The sequence below is a fragment of the Drosophila elegans genome, unplaced genomic scaffold (assembly GCF_018152505.1).
Source record: "Drosophila elegans isolate 14027-0461.03 unplaced genomic scaffold, ASM1815250v1 contig_208, whole genome shotgun sequence".
Lineage (NCBI taxonomy): Eukaryota > Metazoa > Arthropoda > Insecta > Diptera > Drosophilidae > Drosophila > Drosophila elegans.
The window spans coordinates 21,004,672-21,023,862 of NW_024545578.1; the positions used below are offsets into that span (position 1 = coordinate 21,004,672).

A 19,191-nucleotide genomic window follows, 5' to 3' on the forward strand; every position below is an offset into this window, starting at 1 on the left:
ACTAGAATATGGTTTTTTTAAAATTTTGTAAGTCGTTTAAGAATATCGTTATTCTCATACATCTGAACATCCCACCAAGGATAGTATTCATCACTTATTTGGTCATAAATTATAATGGTAATTATAATTCCTAATAAATAGTCAAAACGAATAGTTTCAAAGTACCTATAATGTATTTAAACGTACCCAATCCAATATTTAGTCATCTAGCAAAAAGCAAAGCAATAAGCAATATAAGCACCTTAAATATTTTTATCTTATCCGCTTCTATGGCAACAATATATTAAAGCCTCATTTTTATACCCTCGCAGAGGATATTATTAAATTTTTTAGAGTACTACCACTATGTGTCCTAGTTATTTTTTATATACTAAAGTCATGTCCTTAACCTCGCACAATATTAAAAAAAAAAAACGTTGATCTTTTTTTCGGCGACATTTGGATTTATTATTTGACATTAAATCTGATCCGATACAGTTCGGTTATGGTTATTTGAACACATTTAAATGGTCATACATAAAAAACACAAAACTTTTACATTATTTTCTACATTAACTTTTTGCAGTCTTGTTTTTTATGCAGTTTTACAATAATATTAATTTTTAACATTAAAAGAAAAAATAAACAAGTGTTCGCATGTTCGCATTTGATGTAGTAATTCAAAACCAAGCCAGAACTCTTTGTTAAGGTCACCGAAGCCATTTTCAAATTTCGATTTCCCACCAACTTGATTAAATTTCAGCGCTCCATCGATGCGGCGCTGAATCACAAGCCAATTCGAACCAGCAGATGGAATATCTTCGAATAGTGCCATATAGGGTTCAAATCCAATTCATTCAACCACCTTTATTTTGCTGTTTTTTTATAGTTAACTCACAAAATTTGTTCTTCGATAATGCTAACCCTATATTCTAGCTCAGATATTCGAGCTCTCAAACAATCGTCATTTTTTTTTAAATCCTCCATTTTAGCATCCTTTTCCTTTATTTTCAATTCAATTTCAGCGTTTTCGACTTTAATTTTTGATTCCAACTCGGCAATAAGTTCCTTATCTTTTTTATTAGTTATCTCGAGTGATTCCATTTTATTTTGCAACGCTTGCAGTTCATTATGATTGGATTTTTGATTAATAGAATTATTGCCCTCATCTTTTGGGCCAGAACATGTAGTTACTCCTTGAGCAATGTTTAAATTTAATGAGTTTTTAAAGTCAATTGCATTCTGCAAATCATAAATTTGACTTTTCATTTGCTTAATGCTGAATTCCTTTGTTTCAGTGATCAAGTCAATTGAGAATCGAAGTGATTTTATAACATCGTCTTTCTCCCTTATTAAAGCTTCATAAAGCCTGATCTTGTCTTTCTCAGAATTTGCTAGCCTTTCCTCCAAATCTGAGATCTTTCTCTGCTCATACATTTGCACCCTTTTATTTTGATCGCTGGCTGAACACACTTCTCCCGAGTCCAAGTCGCCGTTAAACTGCAATGCGTTGAAATAATAAACATTATAAGGAGATGTAATTGAACATGTGTATTTTTGGCTCACAGATTGATTGTCATCAAATGATTCTAGCGAAGACTCGCGGGAATCCTCCGTTAGATCGGTCAGCTTTGGCGTCTTCATGCTTATATTCTTCGCTTATATTCCTCAGTTGATTGCCTGCAGTACTTAATTGTATTAAACTTAACATATATATAATGTATTATATTTAACAAAACCTTGAATACCTTTCTTGTTTATTAAGAGAAACTGCGTAATTTATCCGAAAACCTAAAGTAAGATCTGGAACAAATTAAAAATGACGCCAAGCGTGGGATAAATCTATTGTTGCAAAATCTCCGAGCTAAAAGTGCCTAATTTAAACATCAATTTTAAGTAAAATACTAAACAGCCACGAAATACGAAAAAAAAAAACAATATAAAAGTGTTACCATAAAAGAAAAACCGTTTAATTCGAATATGTAAAATAAAATAAATATTTGATGGTTTAAAAAAAGTTATCACGATACTACTATACATTTATTAGAGATTTAGAAAAAAATGTAAAGTTCTATGATAAGTAAATTATTTTCAGCCTGCAAGAAATAAATAAATATTAAAGACAGATATTATCCCGATCTGTTAATAAAAAAAGGTTGTTATTTTCTTGCCTTTATACAATATTTTTGTTTATTTGCGTTTATATTTTTTATATACAAGTTTACAATGAGATTTGCTTTTCCATTCCCTTTGATCGATTCGTTAGCTCATTTTTCCATATACTTATTACATTTGCCTCTGTATATTGGTTAGTGTATAATAAAACTTTAATATTCGTTAATTTATTGCACTCGGTTTATATACAGCTCAGGTAAAATTTCAAATTGTCTTTCTAATGCAATAAAGAATCAAGTAACCTGAAACAATTTCATATTAATCAAAAAAACAGGCAAAATAGAAATGTTTAAAGGAAAATAAAGTCTCTAAAGCCTGAATACTGAATTTATATTAAGGTATGTATATAACTGTGTAAATAATTTCTATTTACAATCATATTTTCGCTGCATAGCAAAACTTTTTACAAATGACATTCGCCTAAATTATTACTAATGTAGTCGGTATTCAACTTTTATTGACTGTGGATCTAATTTGGGGAAGCCCCTGGTTGTAAAACTGCCGCAACGCTCAATAAACAAAGGATTCGGTTTCTTTAGACGATATGTGTAAGGAAAATTATTCAAGTATTGTAAATATTTCTATATTCGCATATATAATGTATATCAGCATGTGTATATCTATATAGGTAACATATTGTATATATGCATAAGTACACGGATACATCGATCTGGTAAATATAGGTATTTCATATTTTTCCTTCTTTATATTGCATCTACATCCAGCGTTTACTATATTTGCTTAGTTAACTAAATCGAAGGTTAACCATTAGGTTCTTTGGTTGTCATTTAATTGGTTTTCCCCTTGGGTTTGGTTTGTCCTAGCGGCCTGTGAAGGGCATCAACGTGAATCCTTAAGAGACGACATTAAAGCTTAAGATTGGGTATACATAAGAGTCCTATTGCGTTTCGATTATGTCGTACATATAAAAAGCCAATAACCGAACAACAGCTGCTACGAGTTCAACTACAAAACTATTTACACGTGTCGAAATGTCGCGATCGCCTTAAATTCAATTATTTGTCAACTGATATTTGGTTAGGTCCACCAGGTGCTCATACAGCATGTCCTCCTGCGGCGTCAGTCCGATCATGATCCATCCCGATATGGCGGCAATACTCCTTGTCACCGACAGACTGCTCCAAACGCTCTGCACACTGTTGCTCAGCTGCTCGAAATGGGATGGGTTGAGTGGGTAAAGTAATCCTACTTTCGATCGAACAGATTAGATCTTACCATCTCCTGCTGGGTCAGCGTAATGTTAGCATTGTTGTTGAACAGGTACAGCTTCTCGTCTATGGAATCGGAGCAAATTGTTAGGATTATTGTCGCCACATATATCATGGTGATGATCAGCCAGCGAAAAGAGATCAGTTCACTGGCATTCGAGAAGCTCCAGCGACATATGTCCATGCTAATGAAAATGACAAGAATATTTTTCAATTTCGGTAGGTAATTGATTGTTTTTATCTCTTAATTAATTAGTTGCTTAATTGTATTGATTCATTTTGACTTATTATCTTCCGATGAGTTTAAAAAATAATCACCTTTTCATACAGTACAACATTAAATGAACTTGGGCTGACCTAAGAGCTTATTGTCGGTAGCATTACCATATTACTGATAAGAAAGTGCAAGTGAGGTGATGGGAAGAGAAATAGAAAGTGTGACGTCAGAAGCCAAAAGTCGCAAAATGGAAATACTTAAGGTTGCCATACAAACATTTTTTCTTAGCTGTTTTTAAGAAGCAAATAAATGTCTCAAATGGACAATACCGGTAATTGGATTACCCACGGAATAATGTTATTTGAAATAGGTTTTAAAATAAATATAAAGTATTGAGTTGAACTAATGGCCAATTGCCTTTGTAATAGCTTATAAGCAGTGGCAAGCAGACTTTTTAAAGTTTATTAGCTCCAGGGAGTTTGAGTAACCTTCTTGCCTGCAAGTTCCTAAATGTCCTGACATTTATTCGCATACATATTAATTGAAAGCAAATCCTCGGCCAGCACTGTGTTTGGCAAGGATCAAAGGTCAGGACACAGACTCCGCTGCCGGGAGATACTTAACATTTAGCACAGCGACAGCCGCACATAAATCAACTGGCGCTGGGATAACGAAGCGAAATGTCATACACAGTTTCACACTTTTGCCAGCCGAAAACGGTACAATTCGAATGGCAGACATTTCCGGACCGTTTCGACCGCTTCATCCACCCAATCGACCACCCATCCACCCATCCAACCAACCACCCGACCACCCGACCACCCAAAACCACCCACACACTTGTGCCATCGACTGGCGCAGCCTTTAAAGGTCAAGAGTGCAGCCAGAGTGGCTTGCTTGTGTGTGGGCAGCGACTTTGGCATGCAAAAAGAGCAAAGTTTAAGGGCATTAAAATATTCTGTGGCTGATGAAAGCGACCACGCAATGCGAGCCACACAAATTATTTCTATGCGACCGCGAAGCCGAACAAGTTCCCAATTCCCGAATTGAGGTCGCATTCTAATTAAGACCAAGAAACGCGCACACTTCCAGAGTCTAGACTCTCTACGCCAAAAATAAAAAACGGCGAGAAATCGGGAGGTTTACCCACATCCGGCTGGCTTATGGCTCAATGAAACTCGCACCTGAGGTCAATGAGTTCTTGAGCCGAACTCCTTGGACGGGGAAAGGCTTTCCATTTTAAGCCGAGTGCTGACGAAGGTTGCGCGTAGGCCAAATCGACTTTTAATCAAGCCAAAGGACATCGAAAGACTCTAAGGACACATTGAGAAACGGCGAAGCCGCTCAATTGGTGGCAGGTATTTGTTCTATTAAGTTAGAACTCATGCGTGACTATATCCTTTGAAAAACTAGAACCGCAAATTATGATAAGAAACCAGTTACAAACCAGTTGCTTAGAACTCACACGTCGAATAGGACTACTTGAATTTTCACTACTTTAAGTTGCAACGTGTTCCTGATTTTACACTTAAGCCACAATCTAATTTAATCTTAACTATTTTAAGTCCTCCTCTTACTCACCGATCGAATACAGAAACCAGACAGATTATGGCCAAGCAGTAGAAGGTATTCAAGTAGATCTCCGCGAAGCCCGCATAATCGGTTATCAGGGCCAAGGCGTCACTGCCTCCTGCGCCGGATGCTGATGAGGCTGAGGATGAGGATGGGGATGGGGATGGGGATCCATCCGACTCCGACTCCGCTCCTCGATCGCCAGGATTGAGGTTGAGGTCCATGGCCGACGGTGTCGATGCGGATGGGGTTGGTGCTGTCGAGGACATCGTCTCGCCCGCGAGACTCATCCCATTGATGACCTTGGCCCAGTCCATGGGGTGGCTGCTCAGCACGAAGAGAAGGTGGGCCAGGGCTAGACCGGCTAGCAGGCCGTGGCAAATGTTCGAGATGAGCAGCCAGATTCGTTGAACTACACAGGCTAGTTGTATGTTGCTGGTGATGCCATTGCTGCAAGGGAAAGTATTTTCGGATTAGAACATGGATCACAAATGCAGGGTGTCTAGGGATAATTTTGGTCCTTCGCTCATTTTTTTTTTACTATGTAAGTAACATTTATGTTGTTTCTAGATTAAAAATTGCCTCCAACTAATGCCTAGTTTGTTAAGCACCAAAGTGGTGTTAAAAATGTGTTAAATATAAAAATCTCTTTTCACTTAATTACGTATAACGTATTTCAAAATAACACAATCGTTGTTAATATCAATATTTCACGTTTTAACTATATTCAAAATTTTATCGTAGGAAATAAACTAAGGGCAAACCTCAAGATTCAAATGAAACATTGCAATTGAAATTTAAATGTAGTGACAATAGTGCTCACCGATTGAAGTCGGCATCGAGCAGGCAGCGGGTATCCCCGTAACTGCCACGCCCACTCCCCGAGCCACCGGCAGTTCCGCCCATTCCGGCACCGCCGTGGGCGAGGCTGCCGCCGGAGCGGAAGAGGCGACCGGCGCCCCCCAGCTCCGCGGCAGAGATGCCGTCGAGGCCACCACCTCCTCCGCCGGACGCCGAAAGTCCGCCGGAGCCGCGGACTGCGGCCCCCAGGAAGGAGCGCTTGTAGTAGCTGTGCTCCACGGGTCGATATCCGGATGACGTCTGCAGGAACATCTTGTCGATGTGCGCGGGCGCATCGTCCGTGGGCGAGACGACCGGCGTGAATGGGTTGTAGATCTCCTCGCCGTCGGCCGGAGCGATGTCGTCGGCCAGCTCCTTCAGAATCGAGGATATCCCGCCAGCCGAGTACAGTTTGCCTGAGGGAGGAAAGAGCGACACAAATGGGATTATGTGGCTGCACTGAAAAAAATGAGTACCATGATGGTACAAGTTTAAGGCTGCTCTAAGGCAATATTTGTTAATAGATGGCTAGTTATTATCTTGCCCTTATCGTTTTATACCTTTTGCACAACTAACTATATTTATTGTATTTCAAAATTAAATCCTTATAAGAAGATACTAATTTCTAAACATGTTTCTGCAGACCCAGCTCTAAAAAAAAATTAAACGGAAATTTAAATGGAAACAACTAAAAATTTGATTTAAACTTTCAACTTTACTTGGCATGAGATAGTAAATATCATTATGAAACACCCTAACATCATATTATTGTATGTATAAATGTATTTTATTTGTAAAATATCTTTTTGTTAATCTTATATTTTAAATATGTTCAGTTGGATTTAAGAAAAAGTGCTCCTTAGCATTAATGAATGACATAGCATAATCAGCATGCGGTACTAAATTGAGTAAACCAAACACCCATAAGCTCAGCAAACATCCCATGGCTTTCTTCGAGTGGTACAAAATCTTCAGTGCGCAGAATCGAGAGTACAGTCAGTGGGCGACCAAGTGGAAGGGTGGAGCTTTTGCCCCAGCTGGTTTTACTCAATGGCCACTGCCACATGGACGTGGGCAACACGGGGGCTACACAGAGAAATAAAACCGAACTTGGGCTTTAATTAGCTACCTTTACATATTGATGAGGCTATTTGTCCTATTTTTAAATATCAAAATTAAATATTTAACTAATGTTACGCTGACATTTATACAGAAAAGCTGCTAGGAAATATGAATCAATAACTGAAATACTACAAACAATTTGCCTTTACATCTCATTGGCCATTTAGCTTAAATATTAAAAAAATACTTTATCGCTAGTAAATAGATTATCACGAAACCAATTATATGTTTTTACGAATACTACAAGAAGAAGAGGCAAGCTTAAAGGCAGGAACAGTGACCGTAAAAGGATTGTATTAATTTAAACTAATGATAGGAGTGGGGGTATAATTCAATTACAATTCAATTTAAAACGTTTAAACTTAAGAGTTTCCAAAACCGATGGTGACGAGACTACTCACTGATTAGCTGGCCCCGCTTGTCCCTCTGCGACTTGGTCTTCCGGTGGACGCGGCGCTCCTCGAGACTCTGGTCGATCTCCAGTTCGCCGGAGAGCGAGGCGTCGTGCATATCGGAGCACTGTTTGAGGTACCGCATCAGGGTCTCGTTGGCCTGGCGCACCTCCATCTCGCCGGCGGCGATCAGCTTCCGCTCGCGTCTCCTGCGGGACTCCGACTTGCTTCGCTTGCGCCGCGGACTCTTGTCGAAACTGCTCCTCGACCGCAGGGATCGCTGGGCGGGACTGGCCTGAGGATCGGACAGCGATTGCTGTTTGCGGGAGGCGCCTGTGCCATTGCCATTTCCTATTCCTATTCCGTTTCCAGTCCCGGTTCCGATTCCGGCGGGGGCGGACGGCGTCGGCGAGCTCTGTTTGAGCTCACGGTCCATATAGCCGAGTATGCCGCGATGAAAGGAGGCGTCCGGATCCGCCGGCGAGTGGGTGCGCCTGGAGCGATGGTGGTGCGTGGCCGGTAGCTGCTGCAGGGTCTCCCGCAGGCTCATCGCATCGCCGGACGAATTGCGGCTGCCGTCGCTCTGCTTGGGCGGTGGCGGCGATTCCCGTGCATTGCCAGCGCCCAGAGGTGACTCCTCCTCCCCCTCCCCCTCCCCCTGGCCGGGGGGAGCGTGACCGTTGATCAGGACCACCGTCTGCTGCGACGTCTGGCTGGGCGAGCCCACCAGCTCGATGCTGTCCGCCGAGCTCTGGGCACTGATGCGACCCGCACTGCTGGGCGTGCCGCCGCTGCCGCCCGGTTCCGCAGCCACGCCCTCGTTGAGAGCGGTGGCACAGTCCAAGGCCTCCGCCCGCTCGGGCGTGGTGGGCGGTGGTGGCCCCGTGGCGGCCGCCTCGCGCTCCAGACGCCGCTGGCGCGCTTCCGTGCGACGATGTCGCTGGTGCTGGCGGTGCACCTTCGCCTCCATGGCTGGCTGGACTATTTGGACTATCTGGACTACCGACTATCCAACTCCGAATCCGAATCCAACTCCGACTCCGACGCCAATCCAATCCGATCCAATCCGATGCGATGCGATCCTAGGCCAGCTGCATAACAGGTGGACGACAACGACAACACCCCCTGGGAACTTTGTGCTGCTGCAGCTTTTGACCCAAATAGCACTGCACTGCACCCACACACCCACACACCCGCGACGAAGCACACTACCACTACCACTACCACTGCGACAACGACAACGTCAACGGCTCGACGGAATGCAGCTCAGCTGCGAGCGGGTGGCATGTCGTCAAGGACCTACTGTACTGAGTGTATCACCAGTGCCCAAAAAACATTTCCGAATATCAATCTTTTCGTTACGATATCGCTTGATTCTTTCACTCGTCGCTATCCATGGCTTTTCTCTGATATTCCTTGATATTTCTCGGGGCGAACGGAGCCGAAACCGATGCAATGCGTTCGAAAGACTGCTTCTGCAATAACAACGATTGGGGCTTTGCGAGGGCCTTAAATAGACTTGGCTCTCACCATCCTGGAGCTTCGGTCTCTCTTTGGCGTCGACTTCGCTGCCGCTGTTAACAGTGGGGAAAACTGCAAAAATTGTTCGGCTTGAGTCGGGAAAATGTTTATAATAAGTATAGACTCTCTACATTGGTTTGTGTACGCGTTAAAGATAATCGACGTGGCAGAGATATAAGCCACACTGAACACTTTAATAGCTGGGAGGTGGATAAATATAAAATGACAATATTCTCGTCTTTTGTCCACTTTTGAAGTCTACAACTCATTACTTAATTGTCAAAGCCACCGAAGGACCTAAATTAGTCAGAACAGACCCCTAAATTGTCATATTGATTTACAATAGAATTTAGAGTTATGACAAGAAGTATTAAAGTAAATGAAATGATTTTTCCAGCTACAATTAGATGTATGTTTATAAATATAAATTTTGATTAAAAGTTCTACTCCACGTTCGTCTTTTGGTGCCAATTCATTGGGAAGACTGAATATTTCATACATCTGTTAGCTTCTGCTGTATTTCGCCTGTCAAATATATTCAGCTAAGATATAAGCCACTGTTAAGATTGTTGCACTGTTAACTGCGACAGCGACGACTTCGCCGACGGCGAAGTCGAAGAGAGAATTCGAAAGACGAATGGTATTTTTAAGGAGAGATTGGGAGAGAGTTGTCGTAACGTAGTAACGGGACGAAAGGAGAGCGCGAGAGCTTTAAGGACAATGACGTCAACAGTGCGTGTTCGTGCACCCACACATTACGAGAGTGTTTGTTCGTGTGAGTGTGTTTGGACTGGTGTTTGTTGGTATTATTGACAAATTCTATTTTTAGGCATCTATAAAAATGTGCGAGCTGAATATGGGATTTTATTTGCAACACCTGAACCCACACTTAAAAACCAGCTGTTCTACACTGAGAGAAAAAGTCGTTTCACTTTTGATTTAATTTTGTCAAATATTATAAGCTCTGTAGGCTTGAAAACGTGTTACTGTTTTTTTTTTCTTTAAAAATTTGCATTTTTGACATTTTGGTGTGGCATTCAAATTAGTTTTTTGCCTCCATTTCACCCCCACTGTAGTGTCATGTTTTGCGAAAACTGAATTCGCCCACACGTACGTCCTGACTCCCCCGCTCTCTCCTACTTTCTCCCACTCTCTTTCGTCTGTGTAATCGATAAATGCGTGGTAGGATGTCAGCTCACTGCGCAGCTTTCGCCTCTGATGACGTCAATGGAAAAAGCTTCACCCAAAAACCAAAACAACAACAGTGCCTTCCCTAGGAGCCACCCCCCTACCCCCGGAAAATTCACAAAAGCCGGCAAAAGCTTGACAGCAGGCGTCAGAAAAATTTGATTATAGTAAAGCCAAAGAGAGAGGGGTAGAACAGAGAGAAGGAGACAGACGGAGAATCCTTCTGGCGTTGCTGTTAGCTAATGGCCCTTGAAATGGCAAAGTCTTTGATGGGGCGGTTCCTGCAAATATCACTGGGGGTATAAGAAAGGTACAGTTTAGAAAACTCGCTTTAAAAATATTCGACTCAATAAATATTTGTCTTGAAATCCATTTTTAGAACTAGTGTTACATGTTGATGAGGCAACCAGGAAATAAAAGACATTATACTAAGTTATATTATCTTTTGTGTTACACTTCTTTAACAGTTGTAAATGCAATTTAGAAAGTAAAAAAAAATTGACTTATTTATTAATACCAATGTTAAAAAAATTAAATAATTTTTGGTTGTATTAAAATTAAATAAATAAATAAATAATAAATAAATATTTAGTTTTTATAAATCTCATCCGAAAAACACCTTTAGATCCGCCACTGGATTAAGCGATTTGAGAACTCCCCTCGGAGAGAGAGTGAAAGAAAGCCCGAGAGAGAGAAAGAGAGAGATAGAAAGAGAGAGAAAGAGAGAGATAGAAAGAGAGAGAGTGTCTGTGCAAAAAGCGAACGTCATGACCATGACGTCACACTGACGTCAGCGGGCATGTTGCCAAAATAAAATGCGGTTGAGGAGTAATAAAGGCGAGCAACGTAATGCTGCAAAAAAATTGGTCGATATCCATACACATTTATGTACACATACGCGAAAAACTAAGACCTTTCTCTAGGTTTATAGTGCGAATGCCTTGCCACTCGTAAAGTTTATTCACCCAACAATAACTTCAAGTTTAAAGTTTAAACACAAACACTTTTTTTGTCTAGCGTTTGGAAATTAATAACACCAATCAAGCCATTATTAAAAAACTAGTCTTATAGAGGATTAAAACTATATAATTCCAAAGAAATAGCTAATTAATTAAAAATTTTAAATAAATGTATTTCTGTTGTCCTGGGCTAGCTTTATTTCGAATAAACATTCATTTATTTGGAGTTACATGTATTCATTTGAAAACTTAAAAGGCGGTAAATTCAAGGTTTTTTTTTTTCATTTACTGAGAATATAGATAAAGCATGTAGGTTTTGAAATACTTTATTGGTAACAGAGTGACACCCTTTCCATCACTAAGCGTTGCCCATGGCAACCTTTGTGTTGTTATGTCAATGGAGACAGTCAAAATACAGCCGGCCACTAGCAAAGGAGTGAAAAGACCAAATATTTCTGACCATGCCACTGCTGGAGGCACCTGCCGAGTATCTGGAGTCCTCGCCAGACCACTCCCTTCAGGCGGAGCTGCCGCTCCTTTTGGCTCCCCCAGGTCCGGCGGCCTTGGCCCAGGTATTTCATAATATACCAGTGCAATTGCATCGTTACAAAATATGTTATAATATATGCCAGGTCCGGATGCCTCCACCTGAGGTTCGACTCAACCAACAGAATCGCGCCCAGCAGCAGCAAAGGACGCCGTTCAATCGTCGGCCACTGGGCCGCCGGAACTCCTTCGACCGGGATGTCCCCATCACCGAGGAGACACAGCACCTTCCGGCCTTCGTACACCTGCTGCCCGTGGTTTTGCCCCAGCAGGCACCGGAACCGACCTTGGACGAGCTACTGGTAGGCCAAAACAACTGTATGCCTTCCGTCAAACATATCCGAATCAAATCCTATGTCAGATATGCCCGGCTTAGATTGGGCAGGAGCTTTAATACCCTTGCAGACGGTATTCTAATTTCAAACCAAACTTTGCAACGCAATGAAATATAAGCTTAAATATTCTTAATTAGCATCACTTGGGGAGGCGATTTAGCCATTTCGGTCTCAGTATTAAACTGGCAGTTACCAAGAAAGCTTACCCGCTTAACTAATCAAAATAAGACTATAAGATACCCGTTACTCAGCTTACCAATTTTAAAACGATAATATTGATTATTTAAAAATAGTTTACCTGCTACATACCTGTCAACGACAACAATATACCATTTTACTTTACGAGTTAGGGATGTAATCATTAGTGATAAAAAAAACTTACTTAGCTTCCTTTTAAATTTAAAAATCGATTTTCTGGCAATTTAGTGATGTTTAATCAATGCTTATTTATATATTCATTTTGTTTAGCGTGGCTCATGTGGTTAGGCTTTCAGGCTTCCAAAATTGCTCCCAAAACAAAAAACTTCATATAATTGAGCTGAAAATCGTCATAGCTTAAATGATTTTAGACATATTAGCAAATAAATCCAATTTTAAATGGGATCAAATGGGTATATGAACTTTGTTTTGTTTTGGGAGCAATTTTGGTAGCCTGAATTGGTATTGGCCTTAATTCAAATTCTTAAAACTATTTCTTTAGACATTTATTTAGTATTATTTAACTTTAAAGTTTCACTAGGATTGACACTAGCTGTATCTTAAATTTAAGCCTTATTTCGTTGGTGGTGTATGTAACTAACTAAACAGTCAGGATTAATCCAGTAACGTCCTTTCAGCGCCGCGTGACCCAGCGAACAGACCTCGAGGCGGTGGAATCGGTGCGCCTGCGCGTGATCTCCTACACGATCAGCCTGTCCCGCCTGTCGCTCTTCCTGCCGCGGCTCCAAAGCCTCGACCTGAGCGGCAGTGTGCTGAGCTCGCTGCGAGACCTGGGCTACGGACTGCTCCAGCTGACCCGGCTGGACATCAGCAACTGCGGCCTGAACAGTTTCGATGGCACCAGCGGGCTGCCGGCCATCCGGGTGCTGATCGCCGACGGAAACATGATCCAGCGGGTGGATCCCCTGGCCGAACTGGTCCACCTGAGGGTGCTGAAGGCGAGGAACAACCGGATCAGCGAGCTGGGCCTGCTCTCCTTTCTGGGCATGTGTCCGCAGCTCCAGGAGGTGGAGTTGCAGGGGAATCCTGTGTGCCGGCTTCCGCTTTACCGTTCGCTTCTGGCGCGCAGTGTGCCCACGTTGCAACTGCTGGACGAAAGGGTTTTGAACGCCCCCGCGACTCCGGCGGAGATCGAAGCGGGTCCATCGCCGGGCTCCAGCGACATGGAGTCCGGTTCAGAGGGGGCACTCGCACTCCCACGTCCGGCCACTGCACCCGCTCCAGAGCCCGTTCAGATCACCCTTAACCCCGGCATCCGGCGGCAAATGTCGGCCAGTTCCGCCTCCACTCCAGTGGCCGGATCTGTGCTGGGTCTGGTCCGCCAGCGTCGGCGGCGCAGTGGCCACGCCTGGGTCAGTTCTTCCTCCTCCTCCTCGTCCTCCAGCGGTTCATCCTCCGCCTCGTCGGCCAGGTCAACACGGGCCCCTTCGATGAGCTCGTGCTCCTCCAACAGCAGCCTCGACATCCAGTCATCCACTTATGCCTTCAGCCCACAATCAACGCTGGACTAGATTGAGTAGATCTATTCAAAAACTTTTATAATCGTATAAAATTATATACAAATATGTATAACATAAGTACGTAAGTTCGGATTTTAAATCCTCACCCTTGCAAGCTTAATAGATTGTTAAATATATATACATTTCGGATTAAAATTAAGGATGTCACAACTATCACGATCAATTAAAAGCAGCAAATCCTTTCAATATATTGCAAAAATCTTATTATTAAGCTATATCATAATTTTCAGAAGTTTTTTTGTAAACGTTTGATATTTTGCAAAATTTGTAGATTCTTGTCAAGGAAATACCTTCAAAATATTTTTGACTTGGCCTATTCGGGCAATACCAAGTATCACAACAAGCAATTTTGTTTGATTTTTGAAATCCTTTTTTTAATGTTCTATATTTCGCATGTATTATAACTTTCAATGGAGGTCCATTTAAATAATGCAAGTTTCCAATAAAGAAATGCTAATTTGTCTTTGTTATTAACCCCACAAAAGTCAATTTTGTTTTAGTTAGTGAATTTTATTTTAGTATTTCTATAAAATGATTAAGTATTGGATGTCTACGTCTTGAGTGCGTTGGTTAGAGATTTGGTTTTGCAAGTGCATATAATCAGTGATGGGAATTATACTTGTACTTTGTATACAAACTCTTACTTTTGGAATTATACTGAGCCTTGAAGTATGGACTCTGGTGATATTTAGAGATGGCCAGTTAATTTAGATCTTAATTAAAATAAAAATAGTTAAAAACGTAACTCTTGTGAAAACAAAATTACCTAGAATTTAGAAATCATTTCGATACGTTTTCAAACATTTAAAAAAAATAATTAAAAATCAAATCTTATTTTGATATAGAATACATATTCGTTATAAACTGTTCATGTATTCTAATCCACAAAGTACATTCCCATCACTGCCTACCATCTACGATCCTATCTCTACTCGGTGTAGCTGTATTGAAAGAGGGCCGCCGAGGGCGATCGAACGGGGATGAGCTGGCTCTGGCCGTTGGGATTCCGGAATACCAGGTAGTCGCGTCCGTTGATCAATCGCCGCACCCCGTTCTCCGAATTGCCGCCCAAAAGGATTCCATTGCCGATGGCGTTTCCGTTTCCATTTCCGAGGGGACGTCGCCAGCGGTTCAGTGGATCCCCTTGGCCGCCGCCCTGGAAAATACTTTGGTACGGCGGCGGTGGTGTGACGTTCTGGGCGTGGGTGGAGGCACCCAGGAGCTGGCCGTGTCCGCTCTCCGGTCGCCGCCAGGCGCGGAGCCAGCGGGATGGAGCCACCGACTGGCCATTGGGCGTGCGTCCGATCCCGTGGCGCGCCCACTTGTTCGCCTCCTGGCGACTGTTGACGTAGCGGAACACCAGCTCCGTGCTGAAGACGGCCAAAGCGGTGGCAAAGCCGGCCAGCATGATGTAGTAGGTCATCATCAGGTCGCCGTTCCGCAGCTGCCGCTCCGTGCCGCCAAGATCCTGCGGACAGATCTCCGCACTGGGCAGGTCCCTGTTGGACAGGTGCTTCACGATGCCCGACTCGACCAGGTTGAGGAGTCTGCAAAGTGCGAAACGCGATTATCCATGTGAAGCTACCCATCCGCTCACCCACTCACTCCGGATCGAAGAGCTGGCTGAGATTGGAGCCAATCGGGTAGGCAAAGGTGCGCTTCTTCTTCAGGAACGGCTCCTTGGCCATGGCGAACGGACAGTGGACCTTCTCGTCGTTGAAGCTGATGGACTTGCGGTACAGGTAGTCCTGGTACAGCATTATGTTGATCGCCGGCCGATCCCGCACGAACACATAGCCATTCCGCTCCACGTAGTTCTGCAGGTTGTAGGTGTCGTTGGTCTCGTCCGAGAACACGGCGTAGTTGTTCTGGATCATCCGGTTCAGCATGGACAGGGATTCGTTGGTCTGAAATGGCAAAAAGTGGCAGGGTAAGCATAACCATATTCTCTTATCATTAGATTTTTAAAATGTAAAAGTTATGTGTAGATAAATAAAATTTAAAGATGAGTACATCCAGTTTCGTAATATTTGATTAATTAGATGGTTAATCCAAGTCTATAAAAAGCATAAAGCAATCTATACCCATATAGAACAACTTTTGTTTTAAGTTATCAAAAAGCTTACTAACCAATAAAATAAATTCCACTAAAAACACTTTGCTATTACTTTAGTTTTCAAGAAAATTAAAAACCGTGTTAATTCCTTACTTTTTAGTATTTATACTGTAGTAAGTGATTTTTATAAAAAGGTTAAACAAAAAACAACCATTTATCTGCACTTTGGAATATAAATTTCATTTTTAATATCTGACATTTTAAAAAAAATATTTTCTGGACCAATTATAATTAAGAATATAGGTATTTGGTTTATAGTAAATAATAAATATTTCAAAAGTTGCTATTAAACTTTTTTGATTGGCAAATCCCTGGGCAAAAATGGGCAAAAAACGAACTAAATTATTATTATTAAGTGCCTCATTAATTTTACAAACTCTATCTAAATTAATTTAAACTAATATTAATGTTTTAAATGAAAAGAAATTGTAACGTAGAATAAAAATATAGCAACTCCATGTCCTAACACAACGTGACTAGCAGTTAAGTTAAGAAATAATAATAATTATAATAATTAGCCTTAAAGAGTCCTTTGTTTTTTTCACATATGGACAAACTGTGCCATTTGTATGTATTAATAAAAAGTATCTTTAATTTTACGGATTTGCTTCAATTTACAAACTTTATACTTGAATAAATTAATTCTTGATAAAATCGCTTTCGACTATTAAATATTTTGTAAAATAATAATAATAATTTTGATAATTTCTACATACTCCATTGACAAACTATGTCAAATTGTAGTTATTAGACTCTTTTTTTCCCTGAAGAGGGACTGTAGAGTTTTGTCGAATTAAAAACAATGCTGTATTAAATTAAATTGAAAGTGTAATTTTCTCTTATCTGTTCTGCATCTGTTCTGACCAATTTGTTTTCCCACCCAGGGAATCCCGCTCACCGTCCGAATGGCGTACTCGACACCGCCGCCCCGCATGGACACGAAGTGCTTGTTCTTGGACAGGATGTCGTCCACCGTGTTGTAGGGCAGCGTGAACTTGGATAGGGTCAGGAAGGCGGTCAGGTTGGCCGTGTAGAAGGACGTCAGTATCGTGATGAAAATCCACCAGGTGGCGAAGAGCAGCCGGGTCGAGTCTGTAATGGTTTGTAATGGGTTGTAATGGCAATGGGTTTGCAATGACAATGGGTCTAATTAGTCGACAAAGCGCCTGTACACGCGTTCAAAAGGGGCCCATTAGCGCCTGCCGATGGCTATCTGGGGCCACCCGCTTGCACTTTGGCCTAATTGCACCCACCTGCGATGGGCGACAGGGTGCTGCCCTGCTTCATCAGCGCCCCGTACACAAACCAGGCGCAGTGGCCCAGGGAGTAGGGCGTCTGCTGGCCGTCGCCCGTCAGCCGGTTGCGCAGGATGATCAGTACGTAGATGATCGGCCCCACCGCCAGCAGCGAGACGAGGATCAGGATCCACACCCAGAATTCGAACGGCGCCAGTAGACCGGACCCGCTGGCCGACTCCCTTGGCCGCTGCATCACCATGATCCACTCGCCCTCGTCCAGCGTCGTCGTCGAGTAGTAAACGAAGCTCCGCTGGTCGGAAAGTGAGGGTATGAAGGCCGCAGCCAAGTCCACAACCTGCGGGGTATTCAAATGTTTTTTAAGTTATTATAGCAAAAAGTTCCCAAAAAGTTTTGATAAATAAGTAAAAAAAAAACATTTTATGTATTTCGATAAAGCACAAATCTCAAATTAAAAAAAAATGAAAATAAAATTTTTTTTTAAAGTTTCCTTCTGGGCTTTAATTTTTAAAAAAAAAATTATTTTTGTTTTAAAAAATAATCCAATTAATAAAAATCAAAACTATAACTCAAACCAATTTGCAGTCAAGGGTTAAATTCAAAATTATATAAAATTATAAACAAAAAACTTTATATTACTCCCAAATTATTAAGAAGGCAATTTCTATGGTACCATTACTTCGAAGCACCCTAGTTTCATGGAAAATTGTTGGCTGTATTTGTATGGGTCGAACACTTAAAATGTATGCTTAATTGCCTACAAGGATAACTTATCTTAAACTGTATACATATATTTGTATATATTCAAACTATATACCTATTTTATATACATATCCATGTGAAATGATCCCTTAATCGATTTATAACCATTGACTAATCCAACTTAGTAGGCAGCATTAAAAATTAATCAGTATTCCATCCCCGCCCGTCTACTCACACTGCTGTTGACCATCTCGATGAGGCTGCGATCGAAGTCCTTGGGCGAGCCGATGATGTTCTCCTGGGGGACGAAGACCTCGTAGGTGAAGTTGAACTTCTTCTTGAGGAAGTCGATGATCTGGAAGGAGACGCCGTGGCCGATGCGGGTGCCGTTCTCGAGGAGCTCCGTGTAGCTGAGCGGGAAGTCCTCCAAAGTGGCGATGCGCAGGTGCTTGCCCCCGATCCACTCGCGCATCTCGCGGAGCTTCAGCTTCTTGGCGATGAGGGTCTCCAGCGTCTCCACGGATGCGTCCTCGTCCAGTCCTGCCTCGAGGGGCAGCTGGGGGTTGGTTGGGCTGCCATCCTCGCCCAACAGGATGAGATTCGCGGGCAGCGACTCGTTCAGCGCTGGACAGGCGGCGCAAAGGGCGGCGGCCACCAGCAGCTCAATGCCAGTGACCATCGGGGCGGATGAGTGCTATATGTTAAGTAATCCCTTTCCGGTTGCTTCTTCAGATGTGGTTGCGCTTCCGGCGCTTCCTGGTCATGCTGTTGCGTTCCCTTCAACGCCGCGTAAGCCACTGAAACGGAAAGTGCCAACTTTGAATTACACCTGTACCGCCTCGGCCATTCGGACTGCTATGTAAATATATAGTCCATGCATGCTCGGTCGCCCCGCAAATACAATTAACAATAATGACAAGTGCAAACATGACAGTGGGTCATGGGTTGGGGGGTTTTCGATGGGAAACAGCACCCCAACCACCCACACCAGCCCCCCACATGCAGATTCGAGCACTTGATTAGGCTCCATTCTGTCCAAAGCCATGCAGGTTGTGAGTATTCCCAGGGGTCTGGCTAATAAGTCGGGCTAATGGCTTAAGAAAATACCAGAAAATATACAAAAGTGTAGTAGTATGTCCAAGTAGTATGCTCAAGTCCAGCCAAAGTGGATTACGAATGTCTTGCATAGTCATTGTCTAACCAATTTTCTCATTTCAAGGGCATGGAAGACATTCACAGAAGTGTCCCCAATCCAGTGCCCCGAATTGATTTTCTTATTGGGTAAGTATATCACAAAGTCATT

At 42.3% G+C, this 19,191-nt stretch overlaps 4 protein-coding genes across 6 annotated transcripts; 1 reads left to right on the top strand and 3 right to left on the bottom strand.

Moving 5' to 3' along the window:
• Positions 1-719: 719 nt before the first annotated feature.
• Positions 720-2,017, bottom strand: LOC121467100. Its single transcript, XM_041708212.1, has one exon. It carries the CDS (start codon positions 1,621-1,623, stop codon positions 874-876), a length of 750 nt encoding a protein of 249 aa, XP_041564146.1. The 5' UTR covers positions 1,624-2,017; the 3' UTR covers positions 720-873.
• A 124-nt stretch (positions 2,018-2,141) lies between these two features.
• LOC108142647 lies at positions 2,142-8,990 on the bottom strand. Its single transcript, XM_017266645.1, has 5 exons — positions 7,536-8,990; positions 5,996-6,428; positions 5,182-5,622; positions 3,391-3,568; positions 2,142-3,322 (listed from the first exon to the last, which is right to left on the bottom strand). The coding sequence occupies exons 1-5, from the start codon at positions 8,494-8,496 to the stop codon at positions 3,167-3,169; spliced, it is 2,169 nt and encodes a 722-aa protein (XP_017122134.1). The 5' UTR covers positions 8,497-8,990; the 3' UTR covers positions 2,142-3,166.
• A 2,463-nt stretch (positions 8,991-11,453) lies between these two features.
• On the top strand, positions 11,454-14,130 carry LOC108142649 (leucine-rich repeat-containing protein 56). Of its 3 annotated transcripts, XM_017266648.2 has the most exons (4): positions 11,454-11,503; positions 11,558-11,766; positions 11,827-12,042; positions 12,912-14,130. In XM_017266648.2, the coding sequence occupies exons 2-4, from the start codon at positions 11,656-11,658 to the stop codon at positions 13,803-13,805; spliced, it is 1,221 nt and encodes a 406-aa protein (XP_017122137.1). In that variant the 5' UTR covers positions 11,454-11,503; positions 11,558-11,655; the 3' UTR covers positions 13,806-14,130. The 3 variants fall into 3 exon arrangements, with proteins under 3 accessions (XP_017122137.1, XP_017122136.1, XP_041564091.1); XM_017266647.2 differs by having other exon boundaries at positions 11,499-11,766; XM_041708157.1 differs by having other exon boundaries at positions 11,499-11,766; positions 11,827-12,148; positions 12,912-13,661.
• Positions 14,131-14,308: 178 nt separating this feature from the next.
• On the bottom strand, positions 14,309-18,670 carry LOC108142648 (glutamate receptor ionotropic, delta-1). Its single transcript, XM_017266646.2, has 5 exons — positions 18,124-18,670; positions 17,184-17,523; positions 16,829-17,022; positions 15,420-15,721; positions 14,309-15,361 (listed from the first exon to the last, which is right to left on the bottom strand). The coding sequence occupies exons 1-5, from the start codon at positions 18,565-18,567 to the stop codon at positions 14,743-14,745; spliced, it is 1,899 nt and encodes a 632-aa protein (XP_017122135.1). The 5' UTR covers positions 18,568-18,670; the 3' UTR covers positions 14,309-14,742.
• Positions 18,671-19,191: the final 521 nt, after the last annotated feature.